Source organism: Arvicola amphibius, chromosome 8 (assembly GCF_903992535.2).
Source record: "Arvicola amphibius chromosome 8, mArvAmp1.2, whole genome shotgun sequence".
NCBI lineage: Eukaryota > Metazoa > Chordata > Mammalia > Rodentia > Cricetidae > Arvicola > Arvicola amphibius.
The window spans coordinates 79,268,490-79,291,572 of record NC_052054.1 but is presented as its reverse complement, the minus strand read 5'-3'; the positions used below and the strand labels follow the sequence as shown (position 1 = coordinate 79,291,572).

Sequence of the window (23,083 nt, the reverse complement as noted above, 5' to 3'; positions counted from 1 at the left end):
TGGGAATTCCCGGTGTCCGAGGAGGTCAGAAAAGGACACAAGTCTCCCTGGAACTGTAGTTATAGGCAGTTGTGAGCTGCCCATGGATGCTGAGAAACTCTCAAGAGGAAGTGCTCTTAAAAACTGAGTCATCTAATCCATCTTTAGCCTTTCTTACAATAGGCTATGCCCTTCCATCCCTGGCCCCTCTAATACTTTTATAATGAAGGGATGTTGGATTTTATCAAAGGTCTTTTCTGCCATCTATTGAGATGCTTGATTCCTGCCTTTCATTGCTTGTGTGATAAATTACACTTATTGACATACACATATGCTCCATTCTTGTACTGCTGGAAGAGAACCAACTTTGTCATGCTCTTTGAAAATATGACCCTTGCAGAAACACACACACACACAAAAGAAGCCAAAAAAAATGGTCACAAATTTATTTCATTAAAGAACCAAGTAAATAAAAAAAAAGAAAATATGACCCTGAGTTCAGTCTGAATGTTGAAATTTTTTGCACCTATGTTCGAGAGATTGATCTGTCATTTTCTTCATTTTTAAATTGATTTTTATTGAGCTCTACATTTTTCTCTGCTCCCTTCCCTGCCTCTCCTCTCCCCCAAGGTCCCCATGCTCCCAATTTACTAAGGAGATCTTGTCTTTTTCTACTTTCTACTTCCCATGTAGATTAGATCTATATCAGTCTCTCTTAGTGTCCTCATTGTTGTCTAAGTTCTCTGGGATTGTGGTTTGTAGGCTGGTTTTCTTTGCTTTATGTTTAAAAAACCACCTATGAGTGAGTACATGTGATAATTGTCTTTCTGTGTCTGGGTTACCTCACTCAAAATAATGTTTTCTAGCTCCATCCATTTTCCTGCAAAATTCAAGATGTCATTATTTTTTTCTGCTGTGTAGTACTCCATTGTGTAAATGTACCACATTTTCCTTATCCATTCTTCGGTCGAGGGGCATTTAGGTTGTTTCCAGGTTCTGGCTATGACAAACAAAGCTGCTATCAACATAGTTGAGCACATGTCCTTGTGGCATGATTGAGCATATTTTGGCTATATACCCAAAAGTGGTATTACTGGGTCTTGAGGAAGGTTGTTTCCTAATTTTCTGAGAAATCGCCACACTGACATCCAGAGGGAGTTGTACCAGCTTGCATTACCACCAGCAATGCAGAAGTGTTCCCTTTTCCCCACAATCACTCCAGCATAAATTGTCATCAGTGTTTTTGATCTTGGCCATTCTTTCAGGTGTAAGATGGCATCTCAGAGTTGTTTTGATTTGCATTTCTCTGATTACTAAGGATGTTGAGCATTTCCTTAAGTGTCTTTCAGCCATTTTAGATTCCTCTGTTGAGAGTTCTCTGTTTAGGTCTGTTCTCCATTTTTTTTTTTTATTGGATTATGTGTTCTTTGGTGACCAATTTCTTGAGTTCTTTGTATATTTTAGAGATCAGCCCTATGTTTGATGCGGGGTTGGTAAAGATCTTTTCCCATTCTGTAGGCTGTCGTTTTGTCTTGTTGACCGTGTCCTTTGCTTTACAGAAGCTTTTCAGTTTCAGGAGGCCCCATTTATTAATTGTTGCTCTCAATGTCTGTGCTGCTGGGGTTATATTTAGGAAGTGGTCTCCAGTGCCAATGTGTTCAAGTGTATTTCCCACTTTCTCTTCTATAGTGTTCAGTGTGGCTGGCTTTATGTTGAGGTCTTTGATCCATATGGACTTGAGTTTTGTGCATGGTGATAGATATGGGTCTATTTTCATTCTTCTACATGTTGATATCCAGTTATGCCAGCACCACTTGTAAATATGCTTTCTTTTTTCCTTTTGATATTTTTTGCTTGTCAAAAATCAGGTGTTTGAAGATGTTTGGATTGATAGCTTCGATTCGGTTCCATTGGTCCTCCTGTCCTTATGCCAATACCAGGCTGTTTTCAGTACTGTAGCTCTGTTTGAAGTCAGGGATTGTGATGCCTCCAGAAGTTCTTTTATTGTATAGGATTGTTTTGGCTATCCTGGGTTTTTGGCTTTTCCATATGAAGTTGAGTACCGTTCTTTTGAGGTCTTTGAAGAATTTTGCTGGGATCTTGATGGGCATTGTCATTTTTTTTAATGGTGTCTTTATCTTGTTTTGCTATCAGGATAATATCAGCTTCATATAAATAATTTAGAAATGTTACTTTTCTGTTTTAAGAAATAATTGAGTAATATTGTTGGTGGTTTTTGAGATTTTGGCAGAATTCTCAACAAATTTTATCTGGTCCTTGACTTTTTTTTAAATATTTATTTATTATATATACAATATTCTGTCTGTGCGTGTGCCTGCAGGCCAGAAGAGGGCACCAGACCTCATTACAGATGGTTGTGAGCCACCATGTGGTTGCTGGGAATTGAACTCAGGACCTTTGGAAGAGCAAGCAATGCTCTTAACCTCTGAGCCATCTCTCCAGCCCCCCTTGACTTTTTTTTTAATACAGAGATTTAAATATCTGTGTTTTGTGTTTTCTTTCTTCTATGTCCATAATTAGAAGATTTGATGTTTTCATGGTGTACGGTGTACAATAACTCTATGTTCTGTTTTTTTAAAAAATTGATTTTTTATTCTATGGCTATGGCTGCTTTGCTTACATGTATGTATATGTACCATTTGTGTGCCTGGTGTCCGCAGAGGCCAGAACACGACATTGACTCCCTGGAACCGGAAGTATCTTGAGCTACCATGGGGTTCTAACAATTGAACCCAAGTCCTCTGGAAGAGCAGCCTGTGCTTTTAACCATCAACGCCAGCCCTCTCTCCAGCCCCTTTTCACTTTTAAAAATTAACTAACCTTTACTGAGTGACCCCATTCCTCTACCTTGTCTTCTATCCCTGATACTATTTCCCATGTGACCCACTCTATTGCTAAGGGTTTCCAGTGGACCTTTAATTTGGCTGAGTTTTTCATTTTCAGAATAATTTGTTTGGTTTTTCTTAATTCTATCCCTTTATTGAATTCTATTCTATCTCAGATAGATTTCTTATTTTCTTTTTTTTTTTCTCTTGTAGTACATTCATGTCTTCTCTGAGTTATTTAAGAGTAATTTAACTGCTGCGGTCTGCAGGAGTCATGCAGTGAGATTTCAGCTGGTAGAGCAGAAGGCTGATCGCCCAGAACAAATGCGTTCTGATGGATAAACCCAGTTCATAAGGCGCTGGCCCTACCACCTTTTGCATATCAGTTGATTCTTTCAGTAGATGTCTTGTGAAGCCATAAGCATTCACCCTTGAGGCAAGATTCAGCAGAGTATGGATTATTGGGCACAATTTTTTCCCATGTACTGGTATACTGGGCCATCCCAACCACTTCGTGGGACCTCCTGTGGGAAATTTAGTCACACAGTCAATAACCTTGGTCCCCACAGTCTAATCTCTGCTTCATTCCCTGAGATACATTAGAAGCCACCTTGCCATTTGGCAGGAGATGTAGTCAGGAAAGGAGCCTTTTGTATAGATCGCATTTGGGACCTTCAAAGATAAAGGGACGTCCAAGCTCAGAGAATTGCCTTTGTTTTGTGTGTATATAAACTGGAAACTTTACAGAATAAGAAGAGAACGGCAGGAGAAAAAGATGCTGATGCAGAGAAGTACATTGTGGAGAGTTCATTTCGCCCTCAGCTCTAAGTCCCATGCTTGCTGAGTCTTCCTCTGGACCCTGAGGGGACACTGAGGCTGGATCTCAGAGGTCCCTGATATATAACTATATTCAGTTTTATCTTTTCTTTTTCCTGGAAGTTCTTCCAAATCATTTTCATTGGGAGCCATCAGTATGGTTTTAGTAATTTTTTGGGAAGACATGTATATTTTCTTTTGTGTCTGCCATGGGACTTGCACATTTGGAGTTTATGTTTTGCTTTTCCTTTTTTTCTAGAAATTCAAGTTTTGTTTTTTTTTTTTTATCCAGCGGAGTGTACAATATTCAGGACAGGACTTAGTCAAGGGGCTGAGGGGCTGTTTTCCTTTGTGGGGCTGATGTTTAGGGCTAGAGACTGGCCCTAGTGTGCCTCCTGCCTGGTGTGTAGCTAATGCTGAGGTGTGCAACTCCCCGGCCTAGACACCATCCTCTGGACTACTCAGGCTTCCTCTCTGGACCTGCAACTTCCACTGCGATTTCTGCAACTCCCTGTATGCCTTTTGTTGGGAGCAGTGAGACCCCAGATCCTGAATTTCTTGGAATCCCCTGATCTGAGCGCCTACAGCTGTTCTGAGCACGAGACCTTCAGGAGTTCCTGATGGCAGGAGAGTGGTTTCTGGTGGGTTTGGCTGGGGCGTGGCTATCTCTATATAATCTGCCCCTGAAAACAACAAAGGGGACATTCTTGGGGAATTCAAGGATGACCCACGTCGTTGTCTTTCTGTCTGTCTGTGTTTGTGTATTTTAACCTCCTGCCCCTTGCCCGAATCTCGCGAACTGGGTGCCAGCCCACCGAACGCAGACACGGGGGCGCGGTGCACGGCACCTTTAGTCATAAATAGTCACTTTTTACTGGGACTCCACTGCTTTTGGCAGATGCAACCTAGATTCTTCAGCTGGCACATACCGGTGCAGCAGACATTTTCCTCTTCAAGTGATCAGTGTTTAGACTCTCATCCTTCATCAATGGAGCAGAATTAGTGCAGCACTTCCTGACTTACGCAGTAGTACCTCAGGCCCACGGTACCTCAGGCCTATATCTTTTATACTTTCTTCCTAAGTTAAGCGAAAAATCTTTATTAAATGCCTCAGTGCTTAAAATATATAGATGTTATCTGCTTCTGTTGTTCTCTCAGTGACTATAATACATAAAAATGGGAAAAAAGCAGACACAGCAAGAATCAGGTCTGTCCCTGTCAATCCCCACACTGTCCATTACGGCAGGACCTTCCTCAGAAGTCTGGAAGGCGCGCACCACCCACGTGTGTACATCTGGTTTACAGAAGTCTGGACGGCGCGCACCACCCACGTGTGTACATCTGGTTTACAGACCCAGTGCACTAGGTTATTCCCTCTGCAGGCCCAGGAAATAGAGCTCCATGAAGGAAAAGCGAGACTTCATCATATTTTTCTGAAATGATTTATTTTATATAATTCCAACCAAAACTAAACAAACAAAAATCCATGCTTAAAAAATACTAGGCCATCATTACACATGCTAATGAGCCTCTCAATTTTTAGGAAAGAAGATTTAAGGCCATAAAATACAGAAAACTACTTGGCATAAAAGATAATTCAGAAACAAAACCAGTAAAACAGCATACAGACAAAAGCTATTTAAAATATGGGCGAGAAAACTACACCTACAGGCACAATCCACCAGCTGCCGCTTCTGTGAAGGTATGATTGACACAGTAGATCCAATTTGGCCAGAAAGGTAACTGACATCTTTGGAGAGCGACATCATTTTGCTTGGGGCTGTGCTGTGCATCACAAGAAACCGAGATCTCTGGCCTCTGCCCACGAGACTCAAGCAGCAATCATCTTTAAAGTGACAAACAAAACGCCTGTGGACATTGGCAGGTAGATGTCTACTGGGAATTTGGCAGAAGTGGCTGAGAACCGCTGGCTCAAACGGATGCATTTCCATGCTGCAAAGGGTGCATGGAAACAGGCTCCCAAAGCCTGAAATATTGTCTGGCCCTTCATAAAACAACATTTGGTAACTATTATTTTAATATAAACAAGGGCAAATGACATACGCTAGACTAAGACAATAAACTGCTAATGTGGTAATATGATCTAGCCATGTTTCTACAAAAACAAAGCAAAACAAAAAAACCCCCCAAAAACCAACCCCAAAACAAAACAACAACAACAAAAAAAGCCAAACAAAAACCAAACCCAACTTCGGTTTTTTGTTTGTTTTTTCGAGACAGGGTTTCTCTGTAACTTTGGAGCCTCTCCTGGAACTAGCTCTTGTAGACCAGGCTGGCCTTGGACTCACAGAGATCCACCTGCCTCTGCCTCCTGAGTGCTGGGATTAAAGGCGTGCACCACCACTGCCTGGCCCAACTCCAGTTTTACAAAGGGAGACTGACAGCAATGTGCAAGTCACAGAAACAAAGCTCAAATGTCCAAAGGCACAGGAGACGCTCAGCCTTGCTGGCAGTTAAGAAGTGCAAATGGAAGGCACATTTTCAGTCCTGGTTTACACTGCTGGGAAACACACACATTTCTGTTGAGATAATGGCGAGCTTCCCACAAAAATAAGGCACCAAGTACATTTTAAATCTACTATGTTAAGGCAAGGATTCAAATAGCAGGAGTACACCTGCTTTACAGAAGCAGAAGCTCCAACATATGGCAATATCTGGGTCCTGAACTCATCGTTGATGGTAAAATAACCTCAACACTCGCTAGTGAGGAACGGGCTGTGTGAGTATGTGAAGCTAGTTAGATCTGTGCTGACTGGAAAGAGGTTTATAGTAGATTACCATGTGAGGAAAGGCGGCTGCACTCCTGTGTGCATGCACAATTCCATTCAATACCCTTCCCACCCAGACCCTGTGAGAAAAGTGTGGGTGTGTCCCAGCCGGAGTGAGTGAGCACGGAGCACAGCATCCACTGACAACAGTGTATGCAACGTTGCTTCACTAAAGAAGTTACTCAGTATATTCTTGCTTTCAGGTGCATCATGATACATACATTTGGGAGAGGACATTCAAGTCTTGAAAAAAGTATGTACACATGAGCAGAAAAGTAAAGAGCTATCCTTCTAACACTGAAATTAGTACTAATATCACCTTTTAAAATCCTGCTTTTATTAATTTAATTCTTATAAAATGTGTGCAAGTTCTATTTTTAGAATAGTTAAAATTTTAGATTTATTAAGTTAATATACCAGTGCAGATTAAAATTCCCATTTAAAAAATACTTGATGGGCTGGAGAGATGCTCAGCCAGTAAAGTGCTTGCTGTACAAGCATGAGGACCTGAGTTCATCTCCCAAAATCCACATAAAAAAGTCAGGTGATGTGGCACTTGCTTTTAACTCCAATGCTAAGGCTAGAGCCAAGTGGGTCCCTGGGGTTCACTAGTCAGTCCCAGCTCACGAGGACCTGTATCAAAAAATCAAAGGTGGACGGCAGGCACGCCCTACCTGGACTCTGCCTGCACTGTCTGCAGTAGTCTGTCTAACCCTTAGCAGCGAGCCGGAAGGAATCACTAGAGGGCGCTGTTCCCAAGTGGAGCCTGCAGGCAGGGAGGTAAATTCCCTTCACAGCACCTGCTCTAAGTTTCTCTTTGCTCATCAGTGCACCTACAAACATCTGAACAAAGCACCTCGTTCCTTTTCCCTGGGCTTCCGACAAGACTTGCTGTCTAGTCAGAATACCCTCTACTCTAAGTAAAACGGATTTGTAGATAGCTGTTGATTTTAGATGCTGTGCTTTTCCAAATTTGGTAAAAAGGTTTGCTCCTGCATAGCTGTGAGTGCCTTGTGTCCTGAAGAGGTAGAAGATTTTTAGCTGCCAGATGACTCAGGTGTAGAGGAATTAGTGTAGTTCCTTAAGCAGGTTCTCTTTGGCTCTCACTTCATTCAGGAAAACAATACTTTTCCAGGATATAAAAAGACACCATCAAATGCTGTACGTAAACAGCCTATATCTTACTAAGTCAAAGCTGAGTATACATTTCGATAATATGGCTAAAAGTTCTTTAAAAGTACTGCTTCTCTATATCAGATACACTATAAAAGCTGAAATTTTATATAAACATCCTACCTTACTGAAACTGAATATTTATATAAATATATTTTAAATGGTAATTTCTAAGAGGTACAATGTAAAGAGCTGAATTTTCAATGTATGCATTTCTTATTCTGCAGTTCATGGTTTCCTGAAGCCACGTCAATGACCTCACATTGCCTAGGACAGTCTCAGCTTCTGGCCCTTTGGACTGCAACACAAATCAGGCGCCTCCTGGCGCACAGATGTGCTCCCTGCAGGTGGGAAGACCATTTCCCTGTCTTCTTACTAAAGCCCACGTGCACTTCTGCTCAGATCCTCTCGCACACGTGAGACCAAGTGTGCAGGAGGAGGACCAGACTGTGCGTGGCTGTGGCTGGTGACACAGCAGAGGGAAGTGGTAATGCCGCAGATAGGCAAGGCCTACACTTTGCTCATCCAACCGGCCTTAGCTCAGAAACTTTCATCTTCAGCCCACACACAACTCTGTGTCATCAAAATAACGGGAAAAATAACGGGTCTGCGATCAAACTGTGAGCCTCCTGACTAGGAGAAGGGCAAACGATGAATGGAAGCTTTCAGCTTTTCTTTAAAAGGAACCTGATTCTGTAACAGTCTAGGAGACAATGCAAAATGTCCCTCCAACCACCAGGCATGTAAGGCTTTCCTTTTATAAGATTGTAATATAAAAGTTCACAAGTTTGAAAGTAACAAGAAAGCAGCTATCTTTGGTATACTTTTTCCTTGGAATATCCTTCAAGCTAGCCTCAAACTTGTAATCCTCCTGCCTTTAGCTTCCAGGTGCTTAGATTACAGGTATGCACCACAATGCCCTGATGCATTTGGTACACTTTAAAAACTAGTTAGATGCTAGTATGCAAGCTATACACATACTCACAGTATAACTAGATATATGATTCTAACATTGCTAATTTATAAAAGAATTTTAAAGTCAGTAAGTAATTTACCCTGCTCTAACTCTTGAGTTAAAGGTAAACATGGTCAAGTCCTTTTCTACACTTCCTCAGTTCAAGCTCATTTTATAGAGTAAATCTGCAAATATTTCATAGAATGTGAGTGGGATGAAGGGAGAATGTGCTGCACTTTGAACGTAAGTGTGACCTTAAGTACGAAAGATCACATCTGTAGTGATTATGAATTTTCTCTTCAGGGCGAACCACTAACTCCTCTGGTGTATTTACTACCTCCTCAGTGTTTCTCTGGTGTGAATTCCCTGGGCCTACTTGGCTCTGGGCCACTGAGAGGGCATTCCTACTTTCTTTATATCCATGGGAATTTCCAGTTTTCCATTAGCTAAAGCTCACAATAAATTCTGGAATAATTAAGTCACTTCCAATTTCTGTAATTGTGAGGTTTCTTACTGGTGACAAATGTCCAGTCATTTCTGGCCCTAACTGGGTCTGCGTATGAATTCTAGTGCAGATGAGGAAGCCTGCAATGCTGCTGTCCCACATCTGTTAGCCATTGTAGGGGCTCTAACTGTAGGACTTTTTGATGGCAGCGTTTCCTCATTCACTCCTCTGCCCTGTATGAATTCTCTGATGTTGGGTAAGGTGAGAGCCACGAATGAAGGCTTTCCCACACTGTTTACACTTATAGGGCTTCTCCCCAGTATGGATTTTCAGGTGTCGACTAAGTTCTGAGCCGCGGCCAAAGGTCTTCCCGCACTCCTTACACTCATAGGGCTTTTCACCACTGTGGCTTCTTTCATGATGTGTTAGTTCTGATCTTCGGATGAAAGCCTTCCCACACTCCTTACATTTGTGGGGTCTCTCACCAGTGTGGACTTTCTGATGTCTAAGGAGTTCTGTGGTACAAGTAAAGGACTTTCCACATTCCTTACATTTATAGGGTTTATCACCAGCATGGGCTCTCTGATGTCGGGCAAGCTCTGTGCCACGACGAAAGCCCTTGCCGCACTCCTTACATTTATAGGGCTTCTCACCAGTGTGAACACTCTGATGTCGAAGAAGGTGTGAATCAGAGATAAAGCCTTTCCCACACTCTTTACACTTGTGGGGCTTCTCCCCGGTGTGAACCATCTGATGTAGAGTGAGCTGTGAGGCACAACTATACACCTTGTCACAGTCCTTACACTCATAGCGTCTCGCCCCGGCGTGAGTCAGCTGATGAAGACTAAGCTGAGTGTCGTAACGGAAGGCCTTCCCGCATTCCTTACACATATGTGGCTTCTCACCAGTGTGGATTCGCTGGTGACGAAGGAGATGTGAGGGGCGGGTAAAGGCTTTCCCACATTCCTTACACTCAAAGCACTTCTCATCAGTGTGAACTCTCTGGTGAAGACTAAGCTGTGCGACAGATGGAAATGCCTTCCCACACTCCTTACACTTGTAGGGCTTCTCACCTATATGCAACTTTTGATGGTGACTGAGCTGTGAGGTAGAATGGAAACCTTTCCCGCATTCCTTACACTTATGAGGTTTCTCACTACTGTGAGTACTCTGAGGTCTCAAAATGTCAGAACCACAATTAAGGGCACTTTTCTTATTTTCATTGCTTTTTTTGCTTTCATGAAGTCTTTGGTGCATAGTCAAGTCTGACCTACAGCTAAAGACTTTCCCACACTGTGTACACTTAATGCCTTTTTCCTTATTGTGCATTTGCTCGTGTTCAATGAGACACGACCGGCACATGAATGTTTTCTTACATTTCTTACATTCATAGGGTTTTTCTCCAGAGTGAGCTTCTTTATGGGCTGTGCACTGGAAGGAACTAGGCCTCCTGACAGAGGTCACCACAGCTTGTTTCAAATGTCCCTCCTGATGGTCCTGTTGCATCTCCAGCTGGCCTGTGATCTCTCTGTTACCTCTAGTTCTGTTGTTTTCAAGGCTGGACTGTGTACGCTTTTTTGCCACCTTTTGTTGCAATAATTTTGTTGATATAATTCTGTAGCCATCCTTTGGAAGTAAGTTCTTGCCTTCTCTTCTAGACGCCCAATCTGTAAGATAATAAGAGAACGAAGGTTATTTTTACATGCCAGAAGGGAATATTGCAGGAAGTGAGAGCTAAGGCAATGAAAACATAAACCACTCACAACACGACACTGAACTCTGAAGAGGGAGAGGGACGGGCGAGACACAATGAAGAGCTCAGAAAGGAAGGTGAAGGCCGCTCTTCCCACTCTGGTGGGCATCCAAATCAGACAGGAAACTTACCCCAAACATGCTATCCAGGAACTGCCTAAGAAAACTGAGAGAGAAGATAAACAGGCACAGGCAGCAACAGCTCCCACCTCTAGCCTCGGATCACGAGCAGATGGCTCCGTTTCCTTCCTGGATCGCAGCCATCTTGTTCAGAACCATTATTGCTAACGAGTCACACCATGCCATCCATACAGCATGCTATCTATCCTACTAGTTCACCGCCATTCCCTCATGTCCACTGTGCACCGTGGTTTAAATATTGCTGTTAAAAATAGTGAGATCAGCCGGGCGGCGGTGGCGCACACTTTTAATTCCAGCATTAGCGAGGCAGAGGCAAGTGAATCTCTGTAAGAGGCCAGCCTAGACTACAAAGTTCTAGGAAACTGGAACTGTTACACAGTGAAACCCTGCCTCAAAAATAAATAAAATAAAATCCTCAAAAATAAATAAAATAAAATAGGGAGATCATAGCACCTTCTATCAGAACCAACTCCTCCACAAGGTGGCTGGAAAGACAGCTCAGAGGTTACACGTACTTGTTGCTCTTGCAAAGGGGCCCAGGTTTGATTTCTAGAATCTACCCCAGGTAGCTCACAACCACCTGTAACTTCAGCTTCAGAAGATTTAATGCTTCTTTTGGCTTCAACACTTGTATGTGCATACACACACACAAAATTAAAAATCAATCTATTCCTGGAGAGATGGCTCAACAGTTAAGTATATTTGCTGCTCTTGTAGGTGACTTGGGTTCAACTCACATGACCTACAAGGTGGCTCACAACCACGCATGATTCCAGATCCAGGCATCCTATTGTCTTTTCTGATCTACACAGGCACCAAGGAGATAAGTAGTGCACATGTATGTGTTCAGGCAAAGACACTCAGACACAAAATGAATAAATCTCCAAAGCATCTTAGTGGAGCTGGAGAGAAGATGTCAGCAGTTAGGAATACGTGCAGCTCTTACACAGGACCCGGGTTTGGTTCTCAGCACTGGAACTCCAGGGACTCTCGCTTACTGGACTCCACGGCCACTGTATGCACATGGTGCCCAGAGAGACAGCAGGCAGCATGCACACACAAACACACACACAGACATACGCACATAAGAACCTTTTGAAAACCTGCCCTCTAGTACCTGTTTCTGACCTTAGCTAACTGCCGGTGGATGCTCTTTACGTTGTACAGCACAGCCTTCCTTTGGAGTCTGCTGGCAGACCCCTTCCCTAAGGTGTCACTACAGCCTACGCGGCTGCCTTCCTGGGGCCTTATGACCTTTACAGCGCAGGGTGCTCACCATTCTTCTACATACTCAGGTTTTGTAAAGCACAGTTATTACATGTCATTTTGTATTTCCCTCATGCTTGTAAGGACAAATTCTTTAAAAAAAAAAAAGTTTTCAAAAGTCAGAAAAGGAAAGAACATGTCCCAGTTAGCTCTGAGGTCAGTATTACCCGCAGTTTTCTTTGGGTGTTCTGCTTTGATACAAGAATTCTAAAACCATTTAACGACAAGGCTACACATACTAGTGCAGACGTGAAAACAACCTACACATCCAGCAGTAAGTGGAGAAACAAAATGCAGTATGTCCAACTATCAATACTATCCTATATTGTTATCCAACAGCACACAAGAATGATGGACCCTGAACATGTAGTGTGATGTGAAGAAGCCGGCCATGGAAGTCAATCAGAGGCTGTGCATGCTGGGTGTGGACAGACTGCTACCAGGTTCGCCTGTGGTAAAATCTCTGATGGCTGTTGATGGACACCCAAGTTCACAAATGCTAAAGCCTTGGCCACCGCACACTTTAAATGGATGAGTCTACAGCCCACGAGTTGTACCTCAATGGAGCTGCTTTAAGAAGCCAAGAGAAAACTAGACCAAAAATGCAGATAAAATGGTTGTCACAGGGTTCTTCTCTGGGACAAGAAGGAAGTATGACAGGAATGTGGTGAGACAGAGGGGAGAGTACGGACTCAGAGCCTCACTGGGCTGGGGCAGCGCACGCCTTTAATCCCAGCACTCAGGAGGCAGAGGCAGGTGGATCTCTGAGTTCGAGGCCAGCCTGGTCTACAGAGCGAGTTCCAGGACAGCCAGGGCTATAGAGAAACCCTCTTTTGGGAAACAAACAAAAACAAAACCCAAGAAAATCCAAAGCCTTGTGCTAACAGTGGTTCTCAACCTATGGGTCATGACCCCTTTGGCAAACCTCTACTTCCAAAACTATTTACAAGTCTTAACAGAGCAAAATACAACATGAGGAACGGTATTTATTGAAGGGTCGCAGCATTAGGAAGGCTGAGCACCGCAGCTCCAGAACATCCTTTCTCCCCGGCCCTTACACTGTGGTTGCCAGGGAGCTTTCCCAGCAGCATCTGGAGTGCTGCCTCTCACAGGCTGCCTGGGTGACAACCTGCCAGGCCTCCCCAGGTCCAGTACCAGCACTCACCCGAATGCCATTCTTTTGTCTCGTTCCTCATCACCATCCAGGGCTCTTTCCCCTGCTCTAAAAGGGAGATCACACTCGGCTTAGTGTCAGCAATACCTGCCCAGAGACAAAAAGGGAAGCTTATGTTGTGCATGTCAGCATCCACGTCAGTTCAGGAGGCAGAGGAAAGAGGACTCTGTGAGTTCAAGGCCAGCCAGGGCCACATAGTGAGACTATAGTAAAATAAGTCCATGACTGTCAAGAGAGAAAAACAGGGTCTCAGACCTGAGAGGGGAAGTGGAGAGAGGCCTCCCTCCTACCCAGAAGCTACTATCTCCAACTGATAACCATCAGCAAGGGAGAAATTAAGTTTTCTCCAGAGGGTCCTCCTTGGGGATAGGCCTCACCCCTTAGGGCAGGACCAGGCTCAGCAGTAGCTGGAACATGAGCTTGATGGGACTGTTGGAAGCTCCTGTCTCAAAATGCTGGGTTTGGGGTTTTGTTTTCCTTTCTTTCTTTTTAACCTTACAGATCTTTTACTTGTATATTATTGTTATGGTTGTCTCTGTGTGCATCTTCGTCTCTGCATGTGCTACTTGTGCTTTTGCGGTTTCTTTATTTTCCTGTTTATCTAGGTTTGTTTATCCTGGTTTGTTTTCTTTTCTTTTTTTTTTTTTAAGATTTATTTATTTATATGTATACAATGTTCTGATTGCATGTGTGCCTACACTCCAAAAGGGGGCACCAGATCTCATTACAGATGGTTGTGAGCCACCATGTGGTTTCTGGGAATTGAACTCAGGACCTCTGGAAGGAAAGTCAGTGCTCCTAACCTCTGAGCCATCTCTCCAGCCCCTGGTTTGTTTTCTAATGAGAGAAAGGAAGGGTATGGATTTGGGTGGGTAGGGAAGTGGAAAAAAATCTGGGCAGATTTGGGGGAAAGGGAAAAACAACCCAAATAAGATGTATTTAAAATGGGCAAAGGTACTTGCTATACAAGTCTGGCAACCTAAATTCAATCCTCAGACCCCATGTAGAGACAGATGGGGAGAACTGATTCCAGAGAGTTGTTCTCTGACCCCACCCCAACAACAGTAACAGTAAGGAAAAGTAAGTTAGGGATCAAAGTGAGTGAATACTGGAGGGCTGGGGAAGAGAAGACGTCTCCCTCCTCTCTATGTGCGTGCGTGTGTGTGTGTGTGTGTGTGTGTGCGCGCGCGTGTGTATACGTGTGTGTAAGAAACATCATTAGTTTAGCTCAGTACTTGAAAAGTGTTCATTAAAAATTCAACAAAAATTTTTGATGAAGGTCTATACCCTCAGCACCTGTAAAACCTCAGGATTGTCATGAATTTCAGACCATTCTGGGCTGCATAGCAGACTTTGTCTCAAATAAATCAACAGGGGCTGGAGAGATGGCTCAGCCGTTAAAGAGCACTGGCTGCTCTTCCAGAGGACCTGAGTTCAGTTCTCAGCACCACACGGTGGCTCACAACCATTTGTAACTCAAATTCTAGGGGATTTGGTCTCCTGTGGTTACTGCGGGCACCAGGCATGCACAGGCATACCTGCAGGCAAAACACCCATACACATAATAAGATTAAAAAAAAAATCAATGCTCATCATAAAGAACTTGAAAATTCTGAAGGGCAATTCTGAATTTTGGTGAGTGAATGAACTTACCTAGTGAAATCAGGTTGCTGTAAGTCTCCAACATTACATCCTGGTACAAATTCCTGTGGGAAGGGTGCAAGCACTTCCATTCCTCTCGAGAGAAGTAAATGACCACATCTTTGAAATTCAAGCCCTGAAATCACACACAAACATGCCATTTGTGAAATCAAGATTAAAAACTTCAACAGAAAGGACAGCAGACATGACAATTCCCTGGAGAACCTGGCTAGACCCTTCCATATGCACAGGCCAGTGTGGGGACAAAGGTGCACACATGTGGTCTGAGCACGCCTGCTCCTTGGCACTTCAAGTAAAGCCCATGTAAGTGGTGTTTCTCAACTGAATGGAACTGAACATGCAGGTACACAGCATCTTCTCATCACTGCCTCCACTCTTCCTTCTCTGCAGACGCGTGTCTGTGTGTGTCTGCTCTGTCAAACATTTTAATATTTTAACTGCTTTTTCTAACTGGTTACTCTTCTAAACCTAACTGTAATCCTGTGCTACAGTGTAATGCAGTCTTCCACAGTGTAATACTCAAGTGTAATGCAGTCTTCTATAGTAAAGGAAAGGCTAAACCTGCTGATAGACTATTGGGGTCACCGCTCCAATCTGTCCTCATAGTAGAAGGAAATGTGCTTCCTACTGAGGACATCATTTTTAGAAGGCCTCACAAAAAACGAAAAACAACAATAAAACAAAAACAAAACAAAAACTTGCCTGGAAAGAGTTAAAAAAATAAAAGAAAGACACATCCATCACCACAGATGTGCAAACTACAACAGAGAGACACACACGATTAGGAGACAATAAAGCTACCACAACAGGCGCCTGACCCCAACTCCTGGAGAAAAGAAGCCAGACTCCCGAGATGGGAAATGTCTGAGAAAAACTTTAGAGTCCTATGTTAAAAACAACAACACAGGAAAAGGGGATCATTGTTGTTAGCTGTGTACCCACTGGTACCCAACGGGCACCCGTGGGAAGTGCCAAGTCACAGCTTGGTGTGGTGGTGCACACATTTAGTTCTAGCATTGGGGAAGCAAAGGCAGGAGGATCTTTCTGAATTTGAATCCTGGTCTGCAAAGTAAGTTCCAGGCCAGCCAAGGCTACACAGTAAAACCTTGTCTCACAGCAAACAAACCAATCCATGGGTTACACAGAGAAACCCGGGTAAACTCTACAGGTCACACAACAAAACCAAAGGTCATGAATCTGGGAAAGGGACATGTGCAGATGGAAGTGTTGTCTGGCACGGGAGGAAGATAGGAGAGGGTCTATTCCAGTATGAAATTGTCAAATGAACAACATCAAAAAAGAAAGAGGGGCTTGGAGAGATGGCTCAGCAGTTAAGATCATTGGCTGCTCTTCCGGAAGACAAAGATTCAATTCCCAGCACCCACATGGCGGTCCATTATCATCTGTGGTTCCAGTTTCTGGGGATCCACCACCCCCTTCCAGCTTCCAAGTATGTCAGGCACACATGTAGTGCAAAGGCATACATACAGGCAAAATGCCCACACACATAAAATAAAACAAATCTTGAAAAATATAAAAGAATGAAATTCACCATACAAATGTGATCTCGAGGACGGGAGGAGGGCTGTGACACGGTCACTGCAGATCGGGAGCATTCCAACAGGCAGCACTAATCGGAAAGGAGGAGGAGGAGGAGAAGAGAGGAAGAGGAAGAGGCGACGATGCCATGAAGGCATGAACAAGGAGGGACACAGGGTATTAGGAAGAAGTATGTGGGAAAGCTGGGGACACGCATGTCAGTGTACTTTGCAGGTGTGAAACTGTCAAAGGAATAAAGATACCGTTTACAAAGACTACCCCAACACAACTAATGACGCAGCCACAGCTGTCGCACAGGGCTATGACAAGGACTCAATAAGGTGACATCTGGGAAGAACCTCAAACTACGGTGACTCAGAGTAAGAATCTGAGCCAGTTGTTTCTGTCAGTACCATCCTGCACCAAAAACAGAAACACAGGGCAAATCATATGCAAAATAATCTGAAAATGCTAACAGCTGAGTGTCTTCTGGGGAAAAATGAACGGAAGAGGCCAGGCAGACCCCACTGCTGTTATAATTTCTAAGCAAGAAGGTCATTATGGTGACTCTACCAGGGACAACAGAGATTAGCATAAAATAACCTAAAATTCCCTGCAATGACCAGGTTCGCTGACAAGATCTTGTTCCATACTGATTAAAAGCCTGGGGAACAGAAATTCTAGGTAATAGTTTGTATAAAACAGATGCCTAGGCTGCTTGGGGAAACTCCACAAACACGGCTTCCTCTTCTCCACAGCACTGGGGACTCTAGAGAAGACCCCTGAAGTACAGTAGCATTTAGAACCAAGGAGCTTTCATGACAAAAGTGGCAATTGAGGCTTACCTTGGCCATGTCTTTAGATGCAAACGTGTTCTTTCCTCCTCTTCTGGCTTCTTAGAGAAAGAAAAAGGTGTGCAAGGGTTAAAAAACTGCTCAGACAGTTCACCCCTGTATCATCCCCACCTCCAGCACTCAACAGAGACCCACACCTCACCACCTTCTCCAGTCCTTACTTAGTAAAAAGGTGACCTCACGATCCAGATTGGACTCCACCTCAGGTTTTGTGTTTTTTTTTTTTTTTTTTTTTTAAAGAAAAAGCACCAGGCAGTGGTGGTGCACGCCTTTAATTCCAACACCTGGGAGGCAGAGGCAGGTGGATCTCTGAGTCTGAGGGCAGCCTGTTTTACAGTGAGTTCCAGGGCAGCCAGAGCTACACAGAGAAACCCTGTCACAAAAACCCAAAACTGGAGCCTCCAGTGTTAACTAGTCAAATCTCGGCCATCTCAGTAGGCACGGCTGGGCCTGCCTGGTCGGTACTTGGATGAGGGAGAACCTTACTCCACTGTCTTCAGTCCCAGCATCTTACATAAGCCCAAGTTTGGCTGTAAACAGTGGATGCACTGCTGTCCTTCATCCTGTAGCATCAACAGAATAGGGAAGTGGGAATCTGAAGGGTTCTAGCACTCCCACCACCCTCAAACCTAGAGCTAGCCTGAGCAGAACAGCGTTTCCGGCTCTAGAGACCTGAGTGGGGAGGCTCAAGGAGTGAGGAATGGGAGCTGTGGTCCTTGATGCTGGAACTCAAAAATACACCAGGAGCTACAAAGGCTTTCTACACAGCTGGGATTGGACGTAGAAGCCAGGCAGAGTTCAGTCTGTGCAGCAGGCACCTCTCTCTGCCCAGCTCCTACACACAGGAGCCCACTGTGCTCGCAGAAGGAAAAGACTGCATGCCCTGGGGCACTGCTGATGCTGGGCAGCACTGAGTGTCCCACATAAACGTCTACTAATGGTCCTAATGGTCATAGAGCAAGAAAAGCAAAATGCAGCAGTTGCACCCTCTGCTGACGAAGCTTAACATCGCACTCACATTTCATACCAAGGATTAGAGGCTAAATTTTCAATCCACAGGCAATAAACTGTAATTGTCAGTTTTCCCTCTGGCTACTCAGTACCTACAGGCCATCTGTCATAACCAACAACAGGAGGATAAGAGCATATTAAATCATATTAACCAGGCCTCAGAACAGCCATGTCTAATAAAGCGATCCACCTGACACATGGCGACTCCTTAGGACAACACTGCAGCTATGCAAATGAGAAGATGCACGATCCTAAGAGCTGGCTATAAATACTAACTGTCCAGACTATATTAACTACTTTTCAAGTTTAGTTACACTACACTCAACAGTCTTTTATCTGGAGAGTAAGTTATGGCTGGGCATGTGGCACACACCTTTAGTCCCAGCAGGCAGAGGCATGAGGATCTCTGTGAGTTAAAGGCCAGCCTGGTCTACATAGCGAGTGCCAGGACAACCCTCCCCACAGTTCTAAAACTAGCTTCTAAAAGTATGTACATAAAGTATTTTTTTAAAATTAAAAAACATAGGTAATATATAAACACAAAACAAGAGAGAACATGCAGAGTTCCCAGCAGCCATTATGTTATAATCGGACAGGAGTTATACCCTAATGCAACAATGTATCCTGTACCACTTTACTAATTATCTTGCACACTCTGGGGTTCTCAGGACATTAACGGGCTATCCATGTCCTTAAGTTTACAAGTAGAGTGACCTAAACCTTCATTTAAAATCTGACTCCTTGATCACTCCCGTTCATTTCCCCCACTAAGGAGCACACAGACAAGCCAGAGAGCCTCCTGAGCTCTACAGCCCTACTGCAGCAATCCAGTTTTAGGACTCAGAATCAGTCCCTCCAAATAGTAAATTAATCTGTGTTTCTGCTAATCCCTTTTCTTTTTAATCTCCCCAAACCTGAGTTCAAATCCCAGTACCAACATGGCAGATCTAAGAACTGATACCCTTACAGACACACATGCAGACAGAACATCAATGCACATAAAACTAAAAACAAAAAAGAAAGTACCATTTTGGGAGGTTGGAGAGATGGCTCAGCATTAAGAGCACTGGCTGCTCTTCTAGAGGATGCAGGCTTGGTCCCCAGCACCCACATGATAGCTCACAGTTTCCTATAATTCCAGTTCCAAGGGATCTAAGACCCTCTTCTGATCTCTGTGGTCTCCTGAACACAAGTGGTGCACATACATACACCCAGAAACGTACACATGTACACATACACACACAATAAATATATTATAAAAAGAACTTTTTTAAAAAAAAGTAGCACTCCATAGTTGGGTGTAACGCCAGTACCTGGGAGGCTGAGACAGAAGCTCAAGGCTAGCCTAGTTTATACAGTGTGACCCTGTCCCCCAAACTCAGAACAAAACAAACCAAAAGTTAGCATTGGCAAATATTCAGAAGCTAATATACCTGTGTGAGAGTAGGGCTTCTCCTGGGTAAAATGTACCATCGGGCCTGAACTCTTCAGAGCCCTCGCTGTGCGGCTGTCTGTCCTCTCTGAGCATTAGTGACTTTTTACTGTTTGCTTTTTATAGAGACAGGGTTTCTCTGGGTATAGCCCTGACTGTCTTAGAACTCACTCTTTAGACCAGGTTGGCCTCCACCTCCTGAGTGCTGGGATAAAGGTGTGTGCACTAATCACTGCAGGGCCTTCTGGAAGTTGGTGGACTTTTCTGAAAACCCCAGTGCTGGGTCAGAACCTACTGCCTTTCATCTGAGGTCTCTTATTTTCCCTTGGTTTATCTTTGTGACATTTTTTCACACACCAGGAAGTGAGTTAGAGGATTCAACTGGATCTGATTAATTTGTCAAAATTTCTTACTGGGTTCAAACTATACACATGTGGATAACTTCACACAGTTCCTACATTGCAGCTTTTTCTGCCTTGAAAACTGCTTTCCCTCTGTCAATCTTGTTATAAACAAAAACAAAACAAAACGACACCTCCACCCAAACAAACAACACCCTCCACTCTAGCTGGCATCCGCTCCAGCTTTCCCTGGTGTGGAGTATCAGCTTCCTCTCCTGGCTCTCCTCCTTGCTGAGATCAGTCCCAGCTTCTCAGGGAACACCAGTTTTTCTTTCTTTGGAGACCCTCTCAGTTTCCATCTCCTTGCCCAAGCTGGGTGGATGTGAGCACTTGCTGCGCAGCCAGTGCCTGCCTCTAAAAACATAGGCTTAGGAACCAGTCGTTGCTTCTCAGTGAGAAACCCACCATACCTCCACTTGCGGGCCCCCTGGCCAGACTAAGATTAAACAAGTACCACGTCTCAGTCCCTCTGAACCGCCCATCTACACTCATGCGGTCCCGTGACTACTGTCTCATCTGTCTGGATCTCTTGGTTGGCCTGCAATGGCTGACAGCAAGAATGAAGATTAAACACATCTATGTTCCATTTTTAGCTGGAAGGGGAAAGGGTGACTCACTGTCCATTACAATAACTTAAATGATTTTATGGTCTTGACTCTTGAGGGGAAAATGTTAGGTAGCTAGATATTAGCAGGCTTGGAGGCCATTGGGAAGGACCCCTTCTCCTCCAGGATTTCCCATGCTAGAGACTGTCCCGAGGTTCCCCTGATGAGGATGTCACCTTTGCCCAGCAGGAAAGAACTGCTAAATCTTAAGCGTGCTCTCCTTTCAGCTGGCTAATAAAAACCCTCAAGAATGTTTCCCAGGGCATGCCAGCGCCTGAAGGTCCTCTATTCACTTGTTTTTCTAGAGTCTTGCTCTTCTCCCCTCCCAGGCAATGCCCACCTCCAGGAATCAATAGACTGCCTGCCTAAAAACACTGACTACCATCAAACATGTGGCATAGAACCCCCCCCCCTTCCTCTATGACCTGTAAGAAGGGACAGCTATGGGGCTGGAGAGATGGCTCAGCAGTTAGGAGCACTAACTGCTCTTGCAGAGGACGCTGGTTCAATTCCCAGCACCCACACGGCAGTTCACAACTGTCTGTAACTCCAGTTTCAGGAGACCAGACACCCTCATACAGACATTCACACCAATGCACATAAAAAAAAAATTATTAAAAAAAGAAAAGAGGGGCTGGAGAGATGGCTCAAAGGTTAAGAGCATTGCCTGCTCTTCCAAAGGTTCTGAGTTCAATTCCCAGCAACCACATGGTGGCTCACAACCATCTGTAATGAGGTCTTTTGCCCTCTTCTGGAATGCAGGCATACACACAGACAGAATATTGTACATATAATAAATAAATAAATATTTAAAAAAAAAAGAAAAGAAGGGGAAGTGTAGGAGCCCACTCCTACGAAGTCAGCTACGGTTCCTGGGTCGGGGGTCGTCAAGGCTGAGGAAATGTCAGATGAAAGGAACAGAGACAGAAAATACAGGATAGAATCGGGAGGTCTGTTTGGTTATGCTGAAACAGCCAAAGAACCCAGAGTTTATTTCAGAACTTGCTTATATACAAAAGCAGAACAAAGCAAGGCACAGATGGTCAGTCAGCATCTAACACACAAGACCATTCCTGTCCTTGAGTGAGCAGCCTCCTCTCCAACATGTGCTTGCTGCTCGGAAGCAGCCTTACTTTTTTGATGTTTCTTGATGTTCCTGAGGTTTGTTGTCAACAGTATACTTTCTTCTAGATAGAGTGTTCTTTTCTCACGGACTAAATCAGAAGTCTCTCACAGACCTCAAGGTTACTGGAAAAGCAGAGTAGGCAGGCCTGAACTGAAATGACGTATAAATCAGAATAGGCTCCAGATGGAAACTGAGTCACAAGTGGATTCTCACAGAAAGCTACTCTGCTCCATGGGCTGAACTCTCCTCAAAGCCCATACCATGTTACTATCTGTCTGTTCCTCTATAACATTAATAAGTTTTAATAAATCTTATACCTAAGAAGAAAAGAGCAGGGCATTGTGAATCATGGGGGACACTTCTAAAACAGGGAACCAGTCACTGCACAGCCCTCTGCCAAGCTCTATAACAGAGACTATATTAGGAATACTTTGTAAAATGGCTTTCAGTTGCCCAAAGTTGTTAAATTTAGTTGGAACAGCAGCAGCTGCTACGTTCCACGGGCACAAGCATCCGTTACGCTCCAGAAGCAGCTGCCGGACTCACCGTGGGCTTGGCACTGACTCTGCCCAAAGCCCAGTGCAGCTGGCACTCATCTGTTGTTTGCTGATGCCGTCATCAGTCAAAATTACTCTGTGACTCGCATTTCCACAGCTGGCCAAACTAAGAAAAAGTGAAACTATTAATGTGGAATTAGTAGCACTGAAAATTAAGACTTTTCATAAACACATGTCTCACATTAATTACCCAGCCGATCTCACCTCAGTGTTCATCCGCCCGAGAGAAATGAAGATGCTTATCTATGCAGTGTGTGTACACACCCACGGAGACTTCCCTCTGAGGGCCCCCAAACTGGACGCTGCCCAACTCTTCACTGACAGGTGATGGGATAAGCTAGTTGTGGGACATTACTAATAAAAGAAGCTACGGAGACAGCAATGTGGCCCAGCACACGGTATCTGAGCAGAAGCCATCTGCCACGGACGGTGACGGCTCCACTCATCTGTCACTCCAAAGTGTAAAACTAATCCCTGCAGATGGAAGCTGGAACTGGTGACTTTAGATGGGAACGGGGTCTTCTGAGGAAAGGAGCAGAGGACACTGGGGAAATGGATTA

At 44.1% G+C, this 23,083-nt stretch overlaps 1 protein-coding gene across 5 annotated transcripts in view; it reads right to left on the bottom strand.

Moving 5' to 3' along the window:
* Window positions 1-5,895: 5,895 nt before the first annotated feature.
* The window catches only part of LOC119821588 (zinc finger protein 568), an 84,597-nt gene continuing 67,409 nt past the window's right edge, over window positions 5,896-23,083 (bottom strand). For 4 of the 5 annotated variants that reach the window (XM_038340698.1, XM_038340695.1, XM_038340701.1 and 1 more), the window contains 4 exons: window positions 17,383-17,432; window positions 14,990-15,113; window positions 13,328-13,423; window positions 5,896-10,670 (listed from right to left, as the gene is read on the bottom strand). In XM_038340698.1, coding sequence (XP_038196626.1) covers window positions 9,220-10,670; window positions 13,328-13,423; window positions 14,990-15,113; window positions 17,383-17,432 — 1,721 coding nt within the window. In that variant the 3' untranslated portion in view covers window positions 5,896-9,219. The remainder of the gene's footprint in view (window positions 10,671-13,327; window positions 13,424-14,989; window positions 15,114-17,382; window positions 17,433-23,083) is intronic. The other variant, XM_038340699.1, reaches the window with a different exon arrangement.